At 57.1% G+C, this 20,773-nt stretch overlaps 6 protein-coding genes across 6 annotated transcripts; 3 read left to right on the top strand and 3 right to left on the bottom strand.

The window, feature by feature from the left end:
- Positions 1-1,069: 1,069 nt before the first annotated feature.
- On the top strand, positions 1,070-3,700 carry LTHEOB_7894 (Peptidase M41; the record flags this gene model as incomplete). The annotated part of the gene is made up of 5 exons (XM_035517310.1): positions 1,070-1,099; positions 1,163-1,303; positions 1,352-1,895; positions 1,992-2,345; positions 2,415-3,700. 5 exons carry the CDS (start codon positions 1,070-1,072, stop codon positions 3,698-3,700), a joined length of 2,355 nt encoding a protein of 784 aa, XP_035370913.1.
- A 1,005-nt stretch (positions 3,701-4,705) lies between these two features.
- On the top strand, positions 4,706-7,217 carry LTHEOB_7895 (Glycerol-3-phosphate o-acyltransferase; the record flags this gene model as incomplete). The annotated part of the gene is made up of 4 exons (XM_035517311.1): positions 4,706-4,906; positions 4,964-5,564; positions 5,618-5,886; positions 5,943-7,217. 4 exons carry the CDS (start codon positions 4,706-4,708, stop codon positions 7,215-7,217), a joined length of 2,346 nt encoding a protein of 781 aa, XP_035370914.1.
- A 648-nt stretch (positions 7,218-7,865) lies between these two features.
- On the top strand, positions 7,866-11,960 carry LTHEOB_7896 (uncharacterized protein; the record flags this gene model as incomplete). Its single annotated transcript, XM_035517312.1, has 2 exons — positions 7,866-10,782; positions 10,924-11,960. The coding sequence occupies 2 exons, from the start codon at positions 7,866-7,868 to the stop codon at positions 11,958-11,960; spliced, it is 3,954 nt and encodes a 1,317-aa protein (XP_035370915.1).
- A 1,017-nt stretch (positions 11,961-12,977) lies between these two features.
- Positions 12,978-14,544, bottom strand: LTHEOB_7897 (3-ketoacyl-coa thiolase; the record flags this gene model as incomplete). The annotated part of the gene is made up of 4 exons (XM_035517313.1): positions 12,978-13,779; positions 13,888-14,249; positions 14,342-14,439; positions 14,514-14,544. 4 exons carry the CDS (start codon positions 14,542-14,544, stop codon positions 12,978-12,980), a joined length of 1,293 nt encoding a protein of 430 aa, XP_035370916.1.
- Positions 14,545-15,263: 719 nt separating this feature from the next.
- LTHEOB_7898 (WW domain containing protein) lies at positions 15,264-16,091 on the bottom strand (the record flags this gene model as incomplete). The annotated part of the gene is made up of 1 exon (XM_035517314.1): positions 15,264-16,091. One exon carries the CDS (start codon positions 16,089-16,091, stop codon positions 15,264-15,266), a length of 828 nt encoding a protein of 275 aa, XP_035370917.1.
- A 2,673-nt stretch (positions 16,092-18,764) lies between these two features.
- Positions 18,765-20,530, bottom strand: LTHEOB_7899 (Vacuolar calcium ion transporter h(+) exchanger; the record flags this gene model as incomplete). Its single annotated transcript, XM_035517315.1, has 5 exons — positions 18,765-19,583; positions 19,638-19,721; positions 19,780-19,905; positions 19,959-20,308; positions 20,527-20,530. The coding sequence occupies 5 exons, from the start codon at positions 20,528-20,530 to the stop codon at positions 18,765-18,767; spliced, it is 1,383 nt and encodes a 460-aa protein (XP_035370918.1).
- Between the last annotated feature and the right edge of the window lie 243 nt (positions 20,531-20,773).

The raw sequence follows: 20,773 nt of genomic DNA on the forward strand, positions 1-20,773 counted from the left end.
CCAACGCGAAGAGTTCGGCTCCAAGCAACGGCGCTGCCCTGTCGACTAGCGCATAGGGTGAAGCTGTCTGTTGACTGCATTTGTGGGGATAGTCAAGGTCATTAGTGTAATGAATGGTGGAACTCATAAATGTTGTAGTGAGATCAAGCAGGGGTGTTGGGGAAAGATTGCACGGTCGTTACAACTCGAGTTCTTGTATCGTATCTCAGAACAGACAAGATATCCGCAATGTTCAAGGTTTTCTTTTTCTCCTTTTGCAGGCTTATGCAATTCCGCATGTATGTAATCATACGCGAGGAAAAATTGGGACATCTGGTTGAATCAGCCCTCTCAACACACATTTGAACGGAAGCGCGAGCTGAAAGGCTTCTAGTGTAGAGTGGACCTCCTCCAACGTGCTAACTTGTCGTAATCATATTTCCATCTCGGTTCAGCGCACGTCAAATCGGATGTCGCTGCGGCATATGTCCGTCCGGATTTTGGAGGGTACGGATGCTTTGCTGAGGTGCACAGATCACGGCCCGGTAAAGCAGCATTGATTGGCTTTGGAACGGGAGAAGAGAAGAAATTAAAGCGGCGAGCTGATCTTACAAGGTGACGCTGGCGTTGTAGATCAGACGGGAGTGCAACGGCGGCATCGACTGATGAAAGCAGAGACGGTGGGGCGGATCACGTGAGTGATAAGCAATCACAAGACGTCAAGCAACCAGGGGCATCAACGAACCATGGACGGTGGAATAATATGGGGTCAGCAACGCGGAGGGGAAGGGCTGTGGTCGGGGTTAGACAGGCGCAGGCCCGGGCGCCCGGTGAGGGCACGCTTATTTTTCGGAAGGAGCCAGGCGGAGCGCCAAGGCCGGTGGCACGGGTCTCCGGTGGTGCTATCGGAGCCGCGACGGCAACTCTTCCAGTCTCCTTCGTCACCACATCACACCCGCCCTGTGCGAGTGGCCACCCTCTCACTACTCTCTAATTCCATCAATTCCGCTTCCACCGTACTCCCACGCTTCTTTCTAGCCACTGTCTTTCCTTATTTTCCCGCGGCATCGGCCGCATCCTCTCAACAACCATGGCTTTCCACGCTCCGGTCAGCCTGCAGGTGCGCTCAAGATCTCCGCCCCAGCCCTATTCATGAGAAATCCTGACCTAACACGTCATAAAGAGTGTCGCCTCTGCTGCTACCGAGGCCTGGCCGTCAATGTCTGCTGCTGCGCAGACTCCCTGGCGACTCTTAGGACGTCGCGCGTCGCCTTCGGAACCCGCACGAGACCGCCGGCCACTGCTCGATGGATCCAAGTCAAACGTATGTCACGGAACGCTTTCGGAACCTTCGGTTGCTGATGGAAGACAGGCTGTCGTGCCTGAGTGCTTGGCCTCCGTCCCGCTCTCTGCTCTCCGCTTTCGCCCGTCGCCCGAAGCGCTCGGTGCCCCGCAAACAGTAGCTGGCATGTTTGCTCAAGGCAAGTGGTTTGGATGGCATTCGCTGCGCGCGCAATACCCCTGGCAGCTTGCTAACAGCCCCACAGTGCCGGCTCATACCCTCCGACGCTTCAGTCCTCTGTCTCGCACTTTCCCTTCGGTCTCGAACACTTCTCGGCAATACTCCACTCTTACCCGGCTCGCTCCCTTCAAACTCAACCCCATCCCGAGACCCGGAAATGTTGGTTTGACCCAGCAGCGCAGTATCTTCGGTGGCAACACTTCACGGAATCTTTTGGCTCACATGGAACAAACGGCAAACAACAATCCTGGGAGTGCTAGCGCTCAGAATGCCTTCTATGCTGCGCTTCTTCGCGCTAACCTTCCCCAAATCGTCGTTGAACGCTATGAATCAGGCAGATTTGCTACAAACGCGGCATGCGACGCGCTGTACACTCGGGCTTTAGAGAGACTTGGTCAGTCGGATAAGGCAGCTAGCCTTCAAGGCAATAATGGCACTGCCGGGCAAGCCTCTGGTCTTGGAATGGACCAAATTTCGGCTATTGGTCAAGCAGTCGGTGCACGCGTCCGTGGCGGCAACGTCGCGACTGCCCGTACCGGTTCTGGCGAGAGGGCTAGTCCGTTATACGTCGTCGTCGAAGAATCCACCGGCAGCACTATCTTCAAATGGGTCAAGTTCTTCTTGTGGTTTGGTCTTCTGACCTACCTTTCCATGGTTTGCGTAACCATGGTTATCGAAGCTAGCGGCATGCTGCAAAGGCGTGGTGCCAAGCAGGACATGGAAGCGAAGCCGGAACTCCAGACTACCCGATTTAGTGATGTCCATGGCTGCGAAGAGGCTAAGGAAGAACTCCAGGAGCTCGTCGATTTCCTCAAGGCCCCCGATAAGTTCAACGCCCTTGGTGGTAAGCTCCCCAAGGGTGTTCTCCTTGTTGGCCCCCCTGGTACCGGTAAAACTCTGTTGGCTCGCGCAGTTGCCGGAGAGGCTGGCGTCCCGTTTTTCTACATGTCAGGCTCGGAATTCGACGAGGTGTACGTCGGTGTCGGTGCCAAGCGTGTCCGAGAGCTCTTCGACGCGGCCAAATCCAAAGCGCCTGCCATTGTCTTCGTCGACGAACTCGATGCCATTGGTGGTAAACGCAACGACCGTGACCACGCGTACGTCAAACAAACCCTCAACCAACTGCTCACGGAACTGGACGGTTTTGAGCAGAACTCTGGCGTGATCTTCATTGCTGCCACAAACTTCCCGGAACTTCTCGACAAGGCCCTTACTCGCCCTGGGCGGTTTGATCGCAATGTCGTTGTCCCTCTTCCTGATGTTCGTGGCCGTTCTGCCATCCTCAAGCACCACATGAGGAATGTTCAGATTGGCACGGATGTCGATGCCGATGTCATTGCTCGTGGTACTCCCGGATTCAGCGGCGCCGAACTTGAGAACATTGTGAATCAGGCTGCAGTACATGCATCCAAGAACAAGCAAAAGCGTGTTTCCATGATTGATTTCGAATGGGCAAAAGACAAGGTTCTTCTCGGCGCCGAGCGGCGCTCGGCGGTGATTCAACAGAAGGATAAGATTGCGACGGCTTACCACGAGGGCGGTCACGCGCTCGTTGCCATGTTCACAAAGCACGCGGATCCCCTCTACAAGGCCACCATCATGCCTCGTGGCCACGCTCTCGGCATCACCTTCCAGTTGCCTGAGATGGACAGGGTCAGCCAGACAAAGCTGGAGTATCTTGCTCATATTGATGTGTGCATGGGCGGCAAAGTTGCAGAGGAACTCATCTACGGGCCCGACTACGTCACTTCTGGCGCTTCCAGCGACATCCAAAAGGCCACTGCCATCGCCTACTCGATGGTCACCCAGATGGGCATGAGCGATGAGCTGGGCAACATTGACCTCTACAGCAACTTCTCTCGGCTGTCTTCGGAAACGAAGAACAAGATTGAGGATGAAGTGCGCAAGATTCTGGACGCGTCGAGAGAGCGTGCCAAGAAGCTCTTGACAGAGAAGCGCGAGGAGCTCGACCGTCTTGCCGGAGCGCTGGTCGAGTTCGAGAGTTTGACGAAGGAGGAGATGGAGAAGGCGGTGAGGGGTGAGAAGATTGGAGACAAACTCAAGGGCGAGTTCCAGTTGCCAATCAAGCTTCCAGAGAGCTTCATGCCGCCGGCATTACCAGGGAGCGGCGAGCAGCCAGGCAGTTCGCCGGCTCCGGGCTCGGGCATTCCCGGAGCCAACGGCATGAACGAGAGGTGAGGGGAAGCTGCAGGTAGACTGTAACAGCGACTTGTACGAGCACGATATAGGAAAGGATGGTACCAGGGCACAGGGCCGTGGTCTCGCTCGTGGCGAGCGTGCGGCTAATGCAAGGCGCGTGGCGTTTGCGGGTATAGGGAACAGTGGTGGAAAGGCCTTCGCTCCCGGTGACGAGGAAGAGCGACCTTCTCTGAGCATCGGTTTCCTTAGCGTTTGACGCACTGCATTGGGACTCGTCAATGGGATAATCAGATAGCATAGCATCGCAAACGATAGCGTGCGTCAGTAGACACAAGCGGGAACCGGGGTCTGTCACGTCAGTTCTGCACGCCGGGCGGGTGGATGGGTCCGACCGAGAGTTCTCCCGGCTGTGACGATGATGTGCATGGTCGCACGGAAGCAGCTGGAAGCGAAGCATCCGGGGAAGGCGCTCGTGGGCGCAACCCGCACCCCTGCCCGCCAATGAAGTCGGCGTCGTCGCATTCTTGTTGAGACGCGCTGCGCGCCTCGCCAACACTTCTCTTCCAGTCTGCGATGCTGGTCGCCTCTCCGCAAGCCTGCGCCCGGCCCACTGCGTTTCTCCAGCTCCCACACCTCGGCGTGCAGGGGCCTCTCCGGGCGAGCGCGTGCGTGCGTCGCATCCCGCCGTGGCGCCGCGATAGACAGAAAAAACACAGCACATGCTCTCTGGTGGGGTACCGTGATCCTACCATATTTAAGCCCAACTCTCGATACCGCCTCGCGCCGTGCCGCAAACCCCTCCTCATCCGGCGCTGCTCGCCGTGCCATTCCTCTCTTCGCCTGCCCTGGCGACCCTAGGCCGCTCTCCGATCCTGGAATCACACAATATCTCGCCACAGCACCTTGCGCTCGGCTCCCGCTAACAGGCCTCGTTCCCGCGTCCGCCGCTAAGCGCGCCGCCGGGTCCTCCTATAACAGGTAGCTTTCCCCTGCGCCGCTGAATCAGTGAGAAGCTTGCCATTGCTACGGACTACAGTCGGCATCATGCCGCAGAACAGCTCGGCCAAGAGCCGGAGGTCGGTTGGCCAGACACTGGCACCGATGAACAACTTTATATACGACCTGTTACTCTGGACCTTCTCCATTCTCGTCGACCTGTTCTTCAGGGAAGTCCACCCGCGGAGCTCTTGGAAGATCCCCCGCAGCGGTCCCGTCATCTTCGTGGCTGCTCCTCATGCAAACCAGGTAAGCAAGCAAGCAGCTTCGTAGTAGGAGCTCTGGACGAGCTGACGAGGACCCAAGTTTGTTGATCCCCTCATCCTCATGCGCGTCGTGCGCATGGAGGCCCAACGCCGCATCTGCTTTCTTATCGCCGAGAAGTCCATGCGGAGAAAGTTCATCGGATGGTTCGCTCGCAACGTTGGTGCTCTGCCCGTGGGGAGAGCCCTGGACAGCACGAAACCCGCCCAGGGCAGGGTCTATCTTCCCGACCCCGTCAACGACCCCACCCTCGTCCGCGGCGTGGGGACGAACTTCGAGAGCAAAGATTTCCAGGTCGGAGGTCTTGTCGTGCTCCCTTCGGTGAACAATACTGCGGCAAGCTCGGAGATTTTGGAGATACATGGGCCAGAGGAGCTGCGTGTCAAAAGGCCGTTCAAGGGTGGAGTGGCTTTGCGCCAGTTGACGGGCCGTGAGGATGTCAGCGATGATGGCAAGATCATGAACGGCGATAGAAAGATCGGCCCAGCAGAGGGATTTGAGGGAATCAACTTCAAGGTTGCGCCCAAAGTGGACCAGAGCAAAGTTTATGATGCTGTTTTCGAGAAGCTCAACCAGGGCGGCTGTGTTGGTATCTTCCCTGAAGGTGGTAGCCATGACCGCACCGAGCTCTTGCCCCTCAAAGGTAGAGTCAATCTCCGCCTGTTCGGGCGAGCAATCACTAACTCAATTGCACAGCTGGCGTGGCGATTATGGCTCTCGGAGCTCTTGCTGCCAATCCGAGCAGCGGTCTGAAAATTGTACCCGTCGGTATGAACTATTTCCACGCCCACAAGTTCCGTTCCAGGGCCGTCATCGAGTTCGGTACGCCAGTCGAAGTCTCCCAGGAGCTCATCGAGCTATACAAGAAGGGAGAGCGCAGAGAAGCTGTGGGCAAACTCTTGGAAAATGTTTACAACGCTTTGGTCGCCGTCACGGTGACTGCACCGGACTACGATACGCTGATGGTACGTATCTCACTTTTCACTCTTTCGGAAATTGCGGCGTCTAATTCCTTCTGCAGTTGATCCAAGCTGTTCGCCGTCTTTACAACCCGAAGGGCAAGAAGCTGCCTCTTCCCATGGTTATTGAGCTCAACCGTCGGCTTGTGAAGGGTTACGAACGATACAAGGACGACCCTCGGATCGTCAGCCTGAAGCAGTCGGTTCTCGCGTACAACAAGAAGCTGATGATGCTGAACATCCGCGATCACCAGGTGGAATACGCGAAGTTCTCGATCCACAAGGTTGTTTTCATGCTGGTATACCGTTTCAGCAAGCTACTTTTGCTGTCCATTGGTGTGCTGCCCGGACTTATTCTGTTCGCGCCGGTTTTCATCGCCGGAAAGCGTATTTCTATCAAGAAGTCCAAGGAAGCACTGGCAGCGTCGACGGTCAAAATCCAGGCCAGAGACGTCGTGGCGACCTGGAAGCTGCTTGTATCGATGGCTTTCGCCCCGCTCCTGTACAACTTCTACACGATCCTCCTCGCCTCCTGGACATACCGCAACCGTATCCGAGGCCTCGTGCCGGAATCGGTGCCGATTTGGGCCGTCTTCATCTGCGGCTGGATCCTCTTTCCAACCATTACGTACGCAGCTCTCCGCTTTGGCGAGGTTGGAATGGACATCTTCAAGTCGCTGCGGCCACTCGCACTTTCGCTCAACCCTTCGTCCAGCAACACGTTGCACAAGCTGAGAGAGATGAGGGCGGCCCTGGTACACGAGGTCAACGACGTGATCAACGAACTGGGGCCGGAGATGTATCCCGATTTCGACCATGCCAGGATCGTCGCGGATCCTTTCCATGACGAATCTCCGAAGCGCGAGCACTTCAAGCGGCGCGACAGCGAATACTCTCTCGAGTCGATGCCCTCGTCGCCCAGCCAAACTAACATTCACGTCACGGACACGAGCATGGGCGGAGGCTTGACGGCGGACGGACATCTGCCACGGAACGAGTCGTTCAAGAATCTGGGCAACATTGCGTTGTTCGCGACGCGGCCGACGACGCCAAGCAAGCCGCGGTCAAGAACAAACTCCAGCGGGGGCCTTGCGGGCAGCGGGGGGTTCTCGTTACAGGGATTCAGCACGCTCGAGAGCCAGGGCGGATTCGAGGAGGTGAGCAAGAAGATCCGCGGAGCGATGCGCGAGCGAGGACAGCGGCGGAGAAGCAGCAACCCCAACAACGACTGGGAGCTGGGCAGCGGCAGCGGGGCGACGACGCCTGGCAGCGAGGTCAGCGGGTTCAGCGGGTTCACGGATGCTAGAAATATGGAGCTGAGCAAGAAGGAGAAATGAGGGAAGGCATAGATATTCAGCATGGTGTCTGGCGTTTGTTTGGGATAGCTGTACATGTACACTAGAAATATGGAGCTGGGTGTCTCAGGCACGCACCGGCGGGTGGCGCTACGCTTGTGCGCGCCGTTTCATGTCCCGGACGCAGGGCAAGTCTGGCACATGTGAAGACGGCCGCATGTGAAATTGCAGCGATGCAGGAATGCGACTCGGGCTGCAGTCGGGAAGCGTGCGCGGCGCATGCACGATTCGGGCGGGCGCGCAGGCAGGCAGGCAGGCAGGGCCAGTCGACGTCGTCCACCATACGGCGGCGATCTCGTTACCCACGGACCCGACATCAATGACGCCGCAGCCCACGCCCAGCGAGTGATAAGGCTCCGCTCGGACGCACAAGTCGTTAACTCGCCGTTGCAACAGTTTGCCAGCAGGCGTGGCCGGTCCCGCAAGCAACACCACCCACGCACCATGATTGCGTCTGGCTTTGCGCTCCAGCCCACGCCCAAGCCGCGCTGAGCACACGAGTGCGAGACCCGCCGAGACAACTGCGCGGCGCCCTGCATCAGGCCCGCGTTTCAGGCCGCCCGCGCGAAGACGTGTGTTGGCTGCCATCTGTTTCTGCTCCCCGAGTGCAGGCTGCGCAGCTCAAGAGGCATGGCACCCTCGAACGTCTTCTCCTTCTACCGAAAAGAGCGGCGTTCAGCACCTCCGCCCGCTGGCCCCCACCATCGCCGCGCGAACTCGCAGCCAAACTCACCTGAGCCGCCGCTGTCCGCGTCATCGCAGATCTCGCCCACCAATCCGCAGCACTTCCAGGACGTCTTCTCGCCCACCAGCAACCCCCAGCTGCCGAACCCCCACCGCTTCCACTTCGCAGAACAGAGCAGCTCCGCTTCCAATTCGCCTCCTGTTAGCCCTTTTCCGCCCGTCCTCCCGCCCATCCCGCGAATCGCTAGCCGGAGCGAGCCGCCTGCCGCGCCACAGAAACGAAAAGAGCGGCGGTCAGCACCTCCCCAACACCAGAAGCAGCCCGTCGGTGGTTCTGCGCAGCAAGCTGGCACCAGCGGCGGTCAAAACGTCCCGTCACCGCCATCTGACCCGTCCAGACCCTCTCCGAACCCGGCAGACAACTGGCGCGACACAAGCAGGAGGGTGAGCGCTCCAACAGGATTCAGGTCGAGAGGCCAGAGAGCGCAGTCAAGCGCTGGTCAAAATGGCCCGTTGATAGACCAGGTGCCGTCCTTCTCGCACGGCGATACGCCCTCGTATTCTTTCCAAAGCCCGTACATGATGAGCCAATCCTCGCTATCCTCCTCCGGGCTGTCGGAGAAGATGTCCAGCTCCGGAAAGCCTTCTACATCGACGCAGCATGGGAAGAGCGGCAAGAGAGGGCTGAACTTGCTGAATCCCATGTCGTTACTCCTCAGACGGAGGTCTGCCCAGGCGTTACAACATCTTTCGGAAGAGAGTCTTGTCTCCCACCGCAGCAATGTGGTCCCGGCCATGACCATGGGCGACGACTTTGATCCGAGTATTCGAGGTCACATTGTGCACGACTTCAGTGCCCCCAAGCCTCGGAGAGCAGTGTCTTACGATCCCGCCGCCAAGGTTTCGTCCGGCGCCAGAGATATTATTGCCGCTGGTCTGCACTCTCGGCGAGCAGACGACGAAAGCCCATCGAGACGTGACCGCTCGCACACTCCTGTGTTCAAGGAGAATTTCGACGATTGCACCGAGGAAGACGACGAGAGGAGAAAATCGGCGATTCGTGCAGAAACCCTTGCGAACCATGACTTTCTTGCACGAAATGCGGTTCCTACCTTGGAGCCAGAACCGCCCGCACCTCCCTTCGCTCGGACGGCTGCCAACGCGCCCCACATTGCGCGGAAGTCAATACCGCCACCCCTCGACCAAGTGCCGATTCGCGACGATGCCCCGGGAGGATTGGCAACGGTCCCGGAGGCAAGTCCAACTTCTCCGGTCTCGGTTGAGTCGAAACTATCAAGCGCCGCGAAGACGTCGCCAAAAACCCGGTCAAGAGCGACATCCGGAGCCGATTCTAGCTTCCAACCAGCAGGGCTTCCGACACACATGACGAGCAGGGCCTCCCGCTTCAGCTTTCAGATTGCAGGAGTAGATTCTGCGGCACAAGAGAAATTACTCGAGGAGAAGCACCGGCAGAAGGTTGCGGCACGGGAGCGGAACAGCAGTGCCGGCAACGACTATGGCGACGACGAAGAGGATATGTTTGACTACGACAACATAGATGATGATTTGTTCCCCGGATTTGAAGAGGAAGTTCCAGTAATAGGTGAAGATTATGATGACGATTACGGATATGGAGGCTACGGTAGCGTAGGCACAGCACCTGGTTTGGCATCATACGACTTCAACTCTTTCAATGGGAAAGTGCCGTTCAACAGTACTCTCAGTCCAATCAGCGCGGGTGGAGAGTCGCTTGCTACACCAAGAGATGCTTTTGGCAACGTCATTGGTTCGGCAACCGCCGACGATCACCAGAAGATCGCACCCGCACCAAGCCCGCTAGGTGCTCCTCCTGTAAATGGCAATTACCAGGAGAGCCAGGGAGCCGCTGGACTCGGGCTCATCGAGCCTGAACAAGTTGCCGACGAACTCAGCCGAGCACATCTCAGCCCTCCTGCTAGCTCAACTTTGGCACAGCAACCAGCGCCAAAGCAGCCGATTGGGAATGACATCCTCGGAGACGACGACGATTTGTATTTCGACGACGGTATGATTGGGGAGCCAGATGCACCGGATGATGGTGAGAAATTCGATGAATCCGTTTTCGATGATCCGAATCATCCGCTTTACGAACGTCCCGCACCGGTCATGAAATCCCCGCCTCTGGAGAATGCCGGACCAGAGTCCGATGATCTGGATCCCGAAGATGAGCATACCTCCAAGACTGGGCTGGCACCACACCCATCCATGCGTGGAAATGGGGTGCCGTTCCAGACTGCCAGCGATCCCTTGGAGTTCAGCACCAGCACGGATTACTTCAGTGCCCTGGTTCACGCTACTCAGAAAGCCGAGGCGGACGGCCGGTTTGTGCGGAAAAACAGTGTTGCTACAACCAATCTGTCTCTCCCAAGCAAGGATGATGAGGATGATGAGGAGGTGCAGGCGCAGCAGACCAGAAATACAGTTCGCGACTCACAGGATACTGCGCCAAGCTTGGTTGCCGACTCTAGCCGTGTGAGTGCTGCTACCGAAATGTTCTCATCCAATATGATGAACGATATTGGAGACATGGGCTTCGATCCGAACGCATATGAGGATGATTTCGGTGATGGATTTGATGACTATGACAGTGCTCTCGAGGACGATCCGATCATTGCTGCCGCAAACGCTGAGGCTCTGGCAAACGACTACGAGGGCGAGTATGGCTCAGAATTCGGCTTCTACGCTTCTGCGAGTGGTAGCGCGGAAGCTGTTTACGGAGGTTACTTCGGCTCCAGAGACATGATAGGGCGTAGCGTCAGCGGGCGCTATGCAGTAAGGGAACCCAATCTCACCCCCATCACGGAGCGCTCAGAGTACAGCACCCGTAATTCGTTCATTGGCATGGGCCCATTATCTGCAGGTCCCACAAGCGCTGGGATTCCGGGTCAACATACCTCCGCCGGCGCGCTTCCATCTCCCGGGATCGCGCAATTAGCACGAATGAGTCCCTACGGCTTCCCGCCAGGTTCCGAGGACGACTATGACTACGACTACAGCTTCGAACAGTTGATGAAATTGCGAAAGGGAGCGTTCGGCGGTGCTGGTGCCGCAAGTCCTGGTGGAAGTGCAAATAGCAGCCCAAGAAACTCGAGCCCACTAAGCTACTTTCCAGGCAGCTTTCCTGGACGAAGTAGTCCCGTCGCAACAAGAGCAAAGAGCGCTTTGGATACCTACACTGACCTTCCCGAGGTTGAGGAAACACCGAACGAGGGCTCTGGACTTACTGAAGAGGATGAAAACGAAAAAGAGCCGAGCGATAACGAGGGTGTGCTCTCAGAGGTCAACAGAGCAGACTCTGCTTCAGATATCAGTGGATATGATAGCAAGCGCAGCAGCCTACAACAGGAGAAGGGCAGCGTGACGAGCCCTATCCCGCCAGCTGAGAAGAAGGTGCCTCATCAAATCAATACCAACTACGATTATTTCCTGCCCGATCAACCCGGCAATATCCCCGTCTCCGTACCCACCTCAGCCATCTCCACCACTTCCACGAACTCTCTCCCGATGAGCCCTACCTCCGCCGGCGGGGCTCACTCCACGTCTGCATCCGTACCAAACATCCACTCGGCTCCACTAGTCGCACCAACCTCTCCACAACAGTTGCAGTCTAACTCTTCATCAGTAACTCAGCCTCGCCCGTCGTCATCCGATCAGCCTCACCATCCCACCGGCTTCCCTTTCGGGTTTCACACTAATACCGCCATCAACCGCGACTCGTCCCCATCCATCGCTGTTCTTTCCCCGCTGTCTCCGACTCTACCATCCCCAGCGGCCAACCTCGCAGACCATCCGCACCGCAAGTCCGCCGGTGGAAGACACAGCAGGACTAGCAGTGGAGGTATGGATAGCGTGGCTTACGTGAGGGAGCGCATCGAGGCAGATGCTGACGGGTCAGACGGCCGTCCGCCCGAGTTCCGGTGGGTACTGGAACGGAGGCGGACAAGCGAGACTGGGGAGGTTGAGGTCATCGGGAGGGAAATCGTCGAAGGAGGAAGAATATGAAAGTTTTGGGGAAGAACATCAAAATAGACCTGGACCTGGGGTTTGTTCTTTTTTCTTTTTCCTTTTTCTTTTCCTTTCCTACTTGATACCATGGAAGAATGCGAAATCCCGTTGGATTGAATACTTGGATTATCAGGGACCCAGGCTGGACGCGCTGGGGCACGCTTAATGTCTGGAGACGCTTGATGGCGGAGAGAGGGAAAGCAAAAGATTGAGCGATGAGTACTGGTGCACAAGCTCCCTTCCTTTTTTTTTTTTTTTTTGGCCTCATAAAGGGTGGATAAGATCTTGGGTTGCATAGCAATGGCGTTTCCAAATCCTCTCCGGTCTTATCATTCAAACAGTCCCCCTCCTCTTTGGAATTTGCATTTCGGAGGCAATTTGAGGTCAACTGCATTCGACTCCTATCTTTCGCCATCTTCCTCTTCTTCTTCTTTCAAGAAAGAAAATTGCTCCTGGGGCTCGTTTTCTTTTCGGGTTGGCGGGCACCGTCTGCTCTTTTTTCCATCATAGACGAGCACCTCGTTAGTTTTTATTAGCCCCTTGCTCCAGCTTGAGAATGCTAATGGTAATGGCCTTGCCCTTATTATGTTTCAAAACTGCTGCTTGCTTCGCTCTCAAGACATACAGACATTTTGATGGATCTAGTAACGTTTTTGCTATTCTCACGTTCACCTTATGATGAGAGAGAAAACACTTCAAAGAGACAAGATGCCTGAGGTTTCGTCCCATATCCAGCAGTACTCAGATGATTTCAACACCACAACACGGCATCTCGAACCCCACGCATGTTCGATTCTTGGAGACTACGCCGTAATCTTCGAGTCTGAAATTAAATATAGAAGAACTGATGGCCTTCCCTCGTCGCTCTAGCTATCTCCACTCAATATGGTCAAACTTCAAATGTGTGCATTCATTCATTTTCCAGACAGCCGAAGAAATGAGCAGTAGTCACAGAGACGTATATATCTTTCATTCAATACACATACATAAGAAGAATTAGATTTTAAAAAATCTTTACTCGGCAACCCAAACGGCCGCCATACCCATACCGGTACCCACGCACATGCTCGTCACACCAATCTGCTGCTTCCTTCTCCTCAGCTCGTACAGCAGGGTGCTAACCTGCCTGGCGCCTGTGCAGCCGAGCGGGTGACCGAAGGCAATGGCGCCGCCCTTGGGGTTGACCTTCTCGGCGTCCAAGCCGAGCTCCTCGATGCAGTAGACACACTGGCTGGCGAAGGCCTCGTTGATCTCGTAGATGTCGACCTCCTGCTTGTTCAGGCCCGTCTTCTCTAGCACGACGGGGATGGCGGCGGCGGGACCGACGCCCATGAGCAGTGGCGGCACGCCGACGACGGACGCCTGCACAAACTTGCCCAGGATGGTCTGGCCGAGCTTGAGCGCCGTGCTACGCTTCATGAGCAGCACCGCGGCGGCGCCGTCGCTGACCTGCGAGGCGTTGCCGGCGTGGATGCTGCCGTCCTTTGCGAAGGCCGGGCGGATCTTGCCCAGGCTCTCGGCCGTCATGCCCGGCCGGATGCCGTCGTCTTTGGCCACCGTGATGCGCTTCTCCTCGTCCGTCTTAGGGTCCTGCCACAGGATGTTGTGCAGCGGCACAATCTCCTCGTCGAACAGGCCCGCCTTCTGCGCTGCCTCGGCCTTCTGGAACGACTTCGCGGCGAAGGCGTCTTGCTTGGCCCGTTGCACGCCCTTGTCCTTGGCCATCGCCTCCGAAAGGACGCCCATGGCCACCTTGCAGTTCTTGGCCTCAGGGACGGAGTCGAGGAGCTCAGAGAATTCGCTGACGGCTTGAGGGCTGTGCGTTGTTTCCCATGTCAGTTACAAAGTCCGACGCCCAAGGAAGGCAAAAGGCTTGTGAAGCCCCTGTCCCTCCGTGGCCACGATTGTGGATGATTCCACTTACCCATACTGCGTACTCATACTCTCGACACCCGCACCCACACCAACGTCGATCATGCCCGTCTTGATTGCATTCGCAATGTCCACGCATGCCTGCAGGCCGGAGCTGCACTGGCGGTTCAAGCCCTTGACACCAGCGGAGAGCGGGAAGCCGGCGGCGATGGCAGCGGCGCGGAACTCGGTGGCGCCGCCGCCGGGTGCGAGCACGGTGCCGACGGCGACGTCCTCGATGAGCTTGGGGTCGATCTTGGAGCGGTCGAGCAGAGCCTTGAAGGCGCCGACCAGCAGGTCAGACGCCTGCGTGTCCTTGAAGCCACCCTTGCCGCCTTTGGTGATCGGGGTGCGGAGGGCGCAGGTGATGACGATCTGTTTTGTTGGAGGAATGGGATGTTAGACCAGTTGGTTTAAACAATGGCGTCACATGGGAGGGAGCCCCCCGCGGATGGTGGTTCACTTACATCATCGGGATGCTTCTCCAGTAGCGCCGCCTTCCCGCGCGGGAGCGATGAACCAGTGGAGGAGATGTGGTCCGAAACCTGAGAGAGGCGTTCCTGCGCTATGCCAAGGGGAAGACAGGTGTCAGCACTCGCTGCAGCAGAGGTATCCCGTTCGGTGCACCACGAAGCTTACCCTTAGCGTTGGTGCCGGCCTGGTTTGCCATTTTGTCTGGACGTAGAATACAGAAAGAGGAGAAATGAAGCGGGGCCGAGAAGCTGGAGAGACGGGATTTGCGGGGTAAGAAGGTGTGGAGGAAGGTGGAAAGGGTTATAAACGGCTTGCGGGAGCTTCTGGGGACGTGTGGGCTTTCGGACGAGAAGGCCCAGCTGATGCTCGATGTCATGCCGAGGCTGTCCGCAAGCGGCTTAGTGGCTCAGATTACCGATTAGTCAGACCTTTCACATGCCAGCGATCTGGGGAAATGGCACACTCGACACGGCTTCATGGCGTCACATGGAGGCAGCCCGCAGCGGCAAGCACTCCGGTCGGCGTGTCCTCACGTCGGCCCGACACGTCTCTCGGATTACTTATGTAGGGGTTCCCTCTCGGTTTCATTGGTGTGAATAGGTTTAGGTATGTGTGGAATAGAAATGTCGCTCTCCCAGCGATGGTAATGCTTGAAGCCGTACAGGAAGAATACACCAACTCTCTATGGCCCAGTCGGCCATCCTGAAAACCCGTTGCAAACCGATATCCATGTCGTCAACGCCGCGCTGTCGCCGCCATCCAGGCAGGCCCATATGAAAACGCCCGCCCATGTATCCACCCGTCTTGTGGAAGTCCGTAAGTGTTCGTAGTAAATAGGGTAAATGCTAAAAATCGTGGCTAAGGAGCGCACAGGAAGAAGAAGAAAAGGAGAAGAGGAATATATGGCCCGCAAGTTTACGACTGCGGCCCTCTTAGTCTCCTTTCCAGCTCGTCCGCGACACTCTGGCTCTGCACCTCCTCGTAACCTGGCGGCGGCTCCGAGGGCGGCTCGTAGTTGTCTTGCGGCTTCGGCGCCGGTGCGCCTTCCGGAGTGCTCATGCCTAGCCCGCTATCCCTCGAAGTATCCGGAGTGGCCGGTTCGGCGTCGGCGGGCGGCGGGGGCTCGTAGGCCGGGAGCTGCTCGAGGTGCACCGTGTTCAGGTCGACGCCGGAGAGCGGGCCGCCGGTGCGAAGGCTGCCGTTGTCCGAGCCGTCGATGGAGCCGTGGTAGTTGCCCGTCTCGCGGGCGATCTCGATGGCCTGCTGGGTGCGCTCCTTGATGCGCTCGTAGCTTTGGCTGAAGTCGTATGCGCCGCCATCCTTGAAGGTGAGCTTCAGCTCGAGGGCGGCGTGCTGGGCGGGGATATTGCCGCCGGGCACGGGCTGAACGATGGCGGTCCAGACGTTGGGGCCGAAGAAGGGCGCATTGACGTGGGTGTCGTGGAGGTTGAGGATGGGGGCGGCGAAGGACTGCAGCGTGTCGGAAGGCGAGGCGGGCAGGTAGACGATGCGGCGACTGGTGAGATGGACGCAGCCAGCACTGCTTGTGATGTTGAAGGGCTCCTTGCCCGGGTACTTGTTGAGCGACTGCAGCGACAGGGCGGTGCGCGGCGGCGAGGTATACAGGCGCTGCTCGCCGGGGAGCAGGGTGAAGCCCTCGGCGGGCGAGAGCATGACCCAGCTGTTCTTCTTAGCGCGGATCTTCTTCAGCATCTTCTGCTTGGTGGCAGCCATGGCGGTCATAGTGGCGGGCGGTGGTGAGGTGTGGTGGGGTGCTGATGCAGGGTGATGTGCTGCAGGCAGCAGGCAGAGTGGAGCGGCGCCGGCGAGGGGCTTGGAGATGCGGCCGTGGGATCAGGAAGGGGGATATACTAACTTTATGGACATTTTGGGGCAATCTGGGGCGCAGGTAGTGTGTAGTGTTTGGCGAAGAGACAATTCCAGCGCGGGCTTGGTGACGCGGGCAGCGCCAGCCGCGGTTAAGCTTGCGCAACCTTCCAGCAGCGCGCACGGAGCGCATCGTGGCCGCCGGCGAATAGCGCGGCGGCTGCGGCGCCTCGACTGCTGCTCGCAAGACTCGAAGCGCGCAGAGCTGCCTCGATGCGAGCCATTGTTGGCCAGCCAGCAATTTCCAGGAACTGCAACCCGCTGACATGCATTTCCTACCCTCGCCGGCCCGCATCCTCTGGCGGTTCGACAGCACAAGTGCTGCCTTAGGCAGAACAAGTCGCCGGCGCGTCCCGCGCGGCAGTCCAGCAAAAAGGCCCCCCCATCACCACCGCTAGCTGCCCGACGCAGAGCCGGTGGAGTCCTCACGCCAACGGCATCTCGCAAGCTCCAGCGAGCCAGCCATCCAGCGGAGCACTGACCGTGATCTCCATTTACTGCTGGCCTCGCCCGGACGATTCTCTGCGCCCTGCCGCTCCCTTCCGCATTCCGTCGTCCCGTCAGTGACCCACCGGTCGGCTTCCGATCCGTGCCCCCGGCTCCCATCAATATAGCTCACGGAAATTCAACCGTCTCCGCTCGCACGCCAGCCACGCGATCGGGGACCGCTGCTCTGCCGTGGGGAATGTTTCACACACATCGACACTTTTATTGGAGACGATCAACCAGTCCTGCCTTTCGTCCACCCGCCCCGCTCGAGTAGACTTGCTCAGGGGCAGACCCCGAGAGACTACCGATATGCCAACCGAGATCACCTCACCGGAACGAGACGTGTGTTGACGGCTGCCTGCCCGTGCCGCAGTGCAACCCCAATAGAGCACGCATCTGCGCATTAATGCACCTCGCCCCGTTTGCCTTATCTCCCCTCTCTAACGCCCCGCCAAGCCTATCGTCTACCTACTTGCTTCTCGCCCGGTCTTTGATGTGCAACCCTGTCCACTAAGCTGCAAACCCCCCGCTCTACCACCCACTCGATCATCAAGCTCGGAGCAGCAAGCGACGAGGCTGCCACGTTGCCCTCGCCTTTCCTTCCACAATCTTGGGCCAAGAGTACCGCCTGACAGGCTTTGAAATCTGTTATCATAGCCAATGTAATAAAATAGCTGCACATCAATCACTAGGGCGTCCAACCGGAAGAAAGTCGGCTTGCACTCACTCAAGCACTTAGCTGCCGTTCCCCAGCTTGCCCCTGCGTCAAACGTTGACGACCAACACAACACCCTACAGACATCATTGTCAACTTGGAACTTGACCGGAAGTCAGAAACGCCATATCAAAAGTGTAAACTCTGGGCCCTACCACTCCTTCTTGGCTTTCTTTTTTCGGCACCGGTCAGCCGGGCGACCCTCAACTCAGAGTGGGTCAATCGGGCTTCCAATGCAGGGTCGGCCCAATTCGTTCAGCCTTGTCTGTCTGTTAGTTAGTACCCATGGTTCTCATGCTTTCCTGATGTAGATGGGAGGCAGATGATCAAAGCTGAGAGAAAGCGAGAACGCAACCCAGCCACCTCCAGGCCTTAAGGCCAGTCGTGCATGGAAATAATCTTGGCCTGACTCAGATGGAATTGTTCAGAATCATATCTCCGTTCACTAGACCACAGATCCTTCGGCTTGAGGGAGCATGCGTCCAACAACTGAAGTCTCGCCGCGTGGACGTTGAGCCAATGATATCAATTGCGAAACCAAACATCACAAAACACCACCAACCATCAAATACCACGAGCCAGAAGCATATTCCTCATTTTCTGTAATCTTTTTTCTTTTCTTTTTCCGCTCTTATCTGCAAAGGCTCGCTAATCATTCCATCCGTGCTCCGCTATCTACAAACCAATCCCTCAAAACAATCGAATTTTCCTCCCACCGTACAGCGGTATCTTACATGGGCCAGCCTCGTGTCCAGTAAGTCACCCCCCTCCGCAGTCACCAGAAGTCCACCGGAAGTCCACTGCACGACATCTCGCCACCCACCCATCTCCGAGTAATTTGGCAAAGAGATCCTAACGTGGTAGCAGTGCAAAATCGGGTTTGCGCCTGGTCGACTCCTTTTGGTCAACTGAAAGACTGTAGAGTGGGATGCAAAGACAAAAACAAACGCACGCAAATCAAAGAAATTTGTGTTTCAGAGTAAGAACAAGCAGCTGAAGGGAACTTTCGGCATTGCAATCCAAATGGAGGATTTGTGGACGTATAGTGATAACGAAAAGCAGTTGTGCTAGCAGTCATTGAAAGTGCAATCGATAGGCAAAAAAAGAGTCATCTGTCGAGTGATCAAAACCCCGGGTATATCCAACTTAGAAATTGGCCTTCGTTAAGACAATACCTCGAAAGGAAAACCGGCCTTGGTGAACCGAGCCACCGCATTGTTAACAATAATTCGAGCGGGCGGCTGGGTACCTGTAGCCTGTATAGGTACCCTTAAAAATAGATCTTTTCAGTTCATCTCATATCCAGGAGACGATTGTAAAGAAAATTAAGAGGAGCTCCCAACGAGAGCCTGGAAGAACTTGGTGATGTCGCCGGCGTCATCGGGGTAGACGAAGAAAGCCAGAGCAATGATGATATAGGTGCCAATGCACATTGCGCCCTCGAGGTAGTTGCTCTTTCCATCCTGGATGAGGTAGTTGACGACCAGAACGCTGAGGAAGAAAACCACCGTCTCGAAAGTCTGGAAGTGCAGAGTCATGGGCTGGCCCATGATCCAGCCGAGAAGGACCATAAAAGGAGTGACGAAAAGCGCAATCTGCATGGAGCTGCCAATGGCAACGTTAATGGCCAAATCCATCTTATCCTTGTAGGCAACAACAACAGCCGTGACGTGCTCGGCCGCATTTCCAACAATCGGAAGCAAGACCAAGCCGATGAAAGTCTTGGAGATGTGAGCGGTCTCGACAATCGAGTCGATGCTGTCGACGAGGTACTCGGCGCAGACGGCAACGATGACAGTGACGACGAGCAGCGCCACAGCAGCAGCAACAGGTCCCAGAATGTGTTCCTCAGGCTCTTCCTCTTCCTGCGCCTCGGCATCGAAAAAGTCCGAGTGGGACTTCAGCTGGAAGTAAAGGTACAGGATGTAGAGAATGAGCAGAATCACGGCAGTTCCGTGCGAGAGGATCAGAATGTGCTCTTCGCTCTTGGACTTGGAAGACTGCAGGGCGGCGTATAGAGTTGCAGGGATGATGAGGGAGGCGCTGGCGACGGCCATAAGGGAAGACATGGTCGAGGCAACCGTCTCGTTGAAGCGCTGCTCGCGGTGGTTGATGCCGCCGGCCAGGAAGCAGCAGCCGAGGACCTAGTGTTTCGTTAGTTTCGCATCGCCTCGAGTCTGAAACCGGAAATGACGTACGAGGAGGATGTTTGAGAGGATGCTGCCCAGCATGCTGGACTGGACAATGCGGATTTCGCCATTCTTCAGAGCCACGATGGAAACCTGGGCGAAAATTTGGATTAGCGCGGGCAGATTGGGATGCGCCGACAGAGCGACTCACAATCAGTTCAACGGCATTGCCAAAAGTGGCGTTCATCAGACCACCGATGGTCTGGCCAAGCTTTGCCGACAGCTCCTCGGTCGCAAAGCTCAGCAGAGCAGCGAGCGGGATGATGGCGATGAAGTTCTGCGCGACGCGGTCAGCAATGGCATGCATGGGGCGAGGCGGGAAATGCGTACAAGCACAAAGACGGCGGTAGGGCTCCAGTCCAGGATGCCGGCGACGATTCCGAGCGGGACGAAGACTAGCAGCACGTTGACGTAATTGCTCGCGAGCATCATCCAGGTGGTGTAGGCGATGTGCAGCGGCACGCGGACGTAGGAGCGGCTGTCATCCTCGCCCCAGACTTTCTGGTGGTGGTGGCCATTGGGCTGAGGCGCATTGGAGAGCAGAGCAGTGTGCTCGTTGGGGGCGGCGTCGCCGTTGGTGCCGTTCTCGGGGTGCGGCATGGCGTGCGTCTGGTCGAGGTTGCCGAGTCTAGAGGACTGACGGCGATGGAACTTCTGCAGCAAGCCTTTGTAGATGGGGGCTGTCGGGAAGGCCAAGAGCGATCAGCATCGGACAAAAGCTCAGTGTGGCTGGGGTTGCTCGGCAATGGGGGTCGTGGTGAGCTGGCTGAGAGCGGCGTGGAGGCGTAGGCGCTCGGGAGGAAGCGATGAAATTGAAGGCAAGCCAGAGCACATGACAAGGGATGCCAAGGGATCGCTAATAGCTCGAGTTTTTCGCAACAAAGACGAGAGTACGTACCCATTTTCGTCGTAGCAGCGGTGGGCGCTATTTAGTCGGCGCGGGCAGCAGCGAGGCTTGTCGGCTAAGATGCCCGGGTGAGCAAAGAAGGCAGCGGGCTGATGCGTGTGATGAGCAAGGCGGGGGAGATGGAGGTTCACGCTCGTAGTCCAGGCTGTTTCAGGGAGAATTGGGGGGAGGAAGAGGGCTGTGTCGGCTTGCCTGTGCGACGCGAGAGCTGGAGCTGGGCGATGTCACTGCATCATCC

This window comes from Lasiodiplodia theobromae (genome assembly GCF_012971845.1).
Source record: "Lasiodiplodia theobromae strain AM2As chromosome Unknown scaffold_24, whole genome shotgun sequence".
NCBI lineage: Eukaryota > Fungi > Ascomycota > Dothideomycetes > Botryosphaeriales > Botryosphaeriaceae > Lasiodiplodia > Lasiodiplodia theobromae.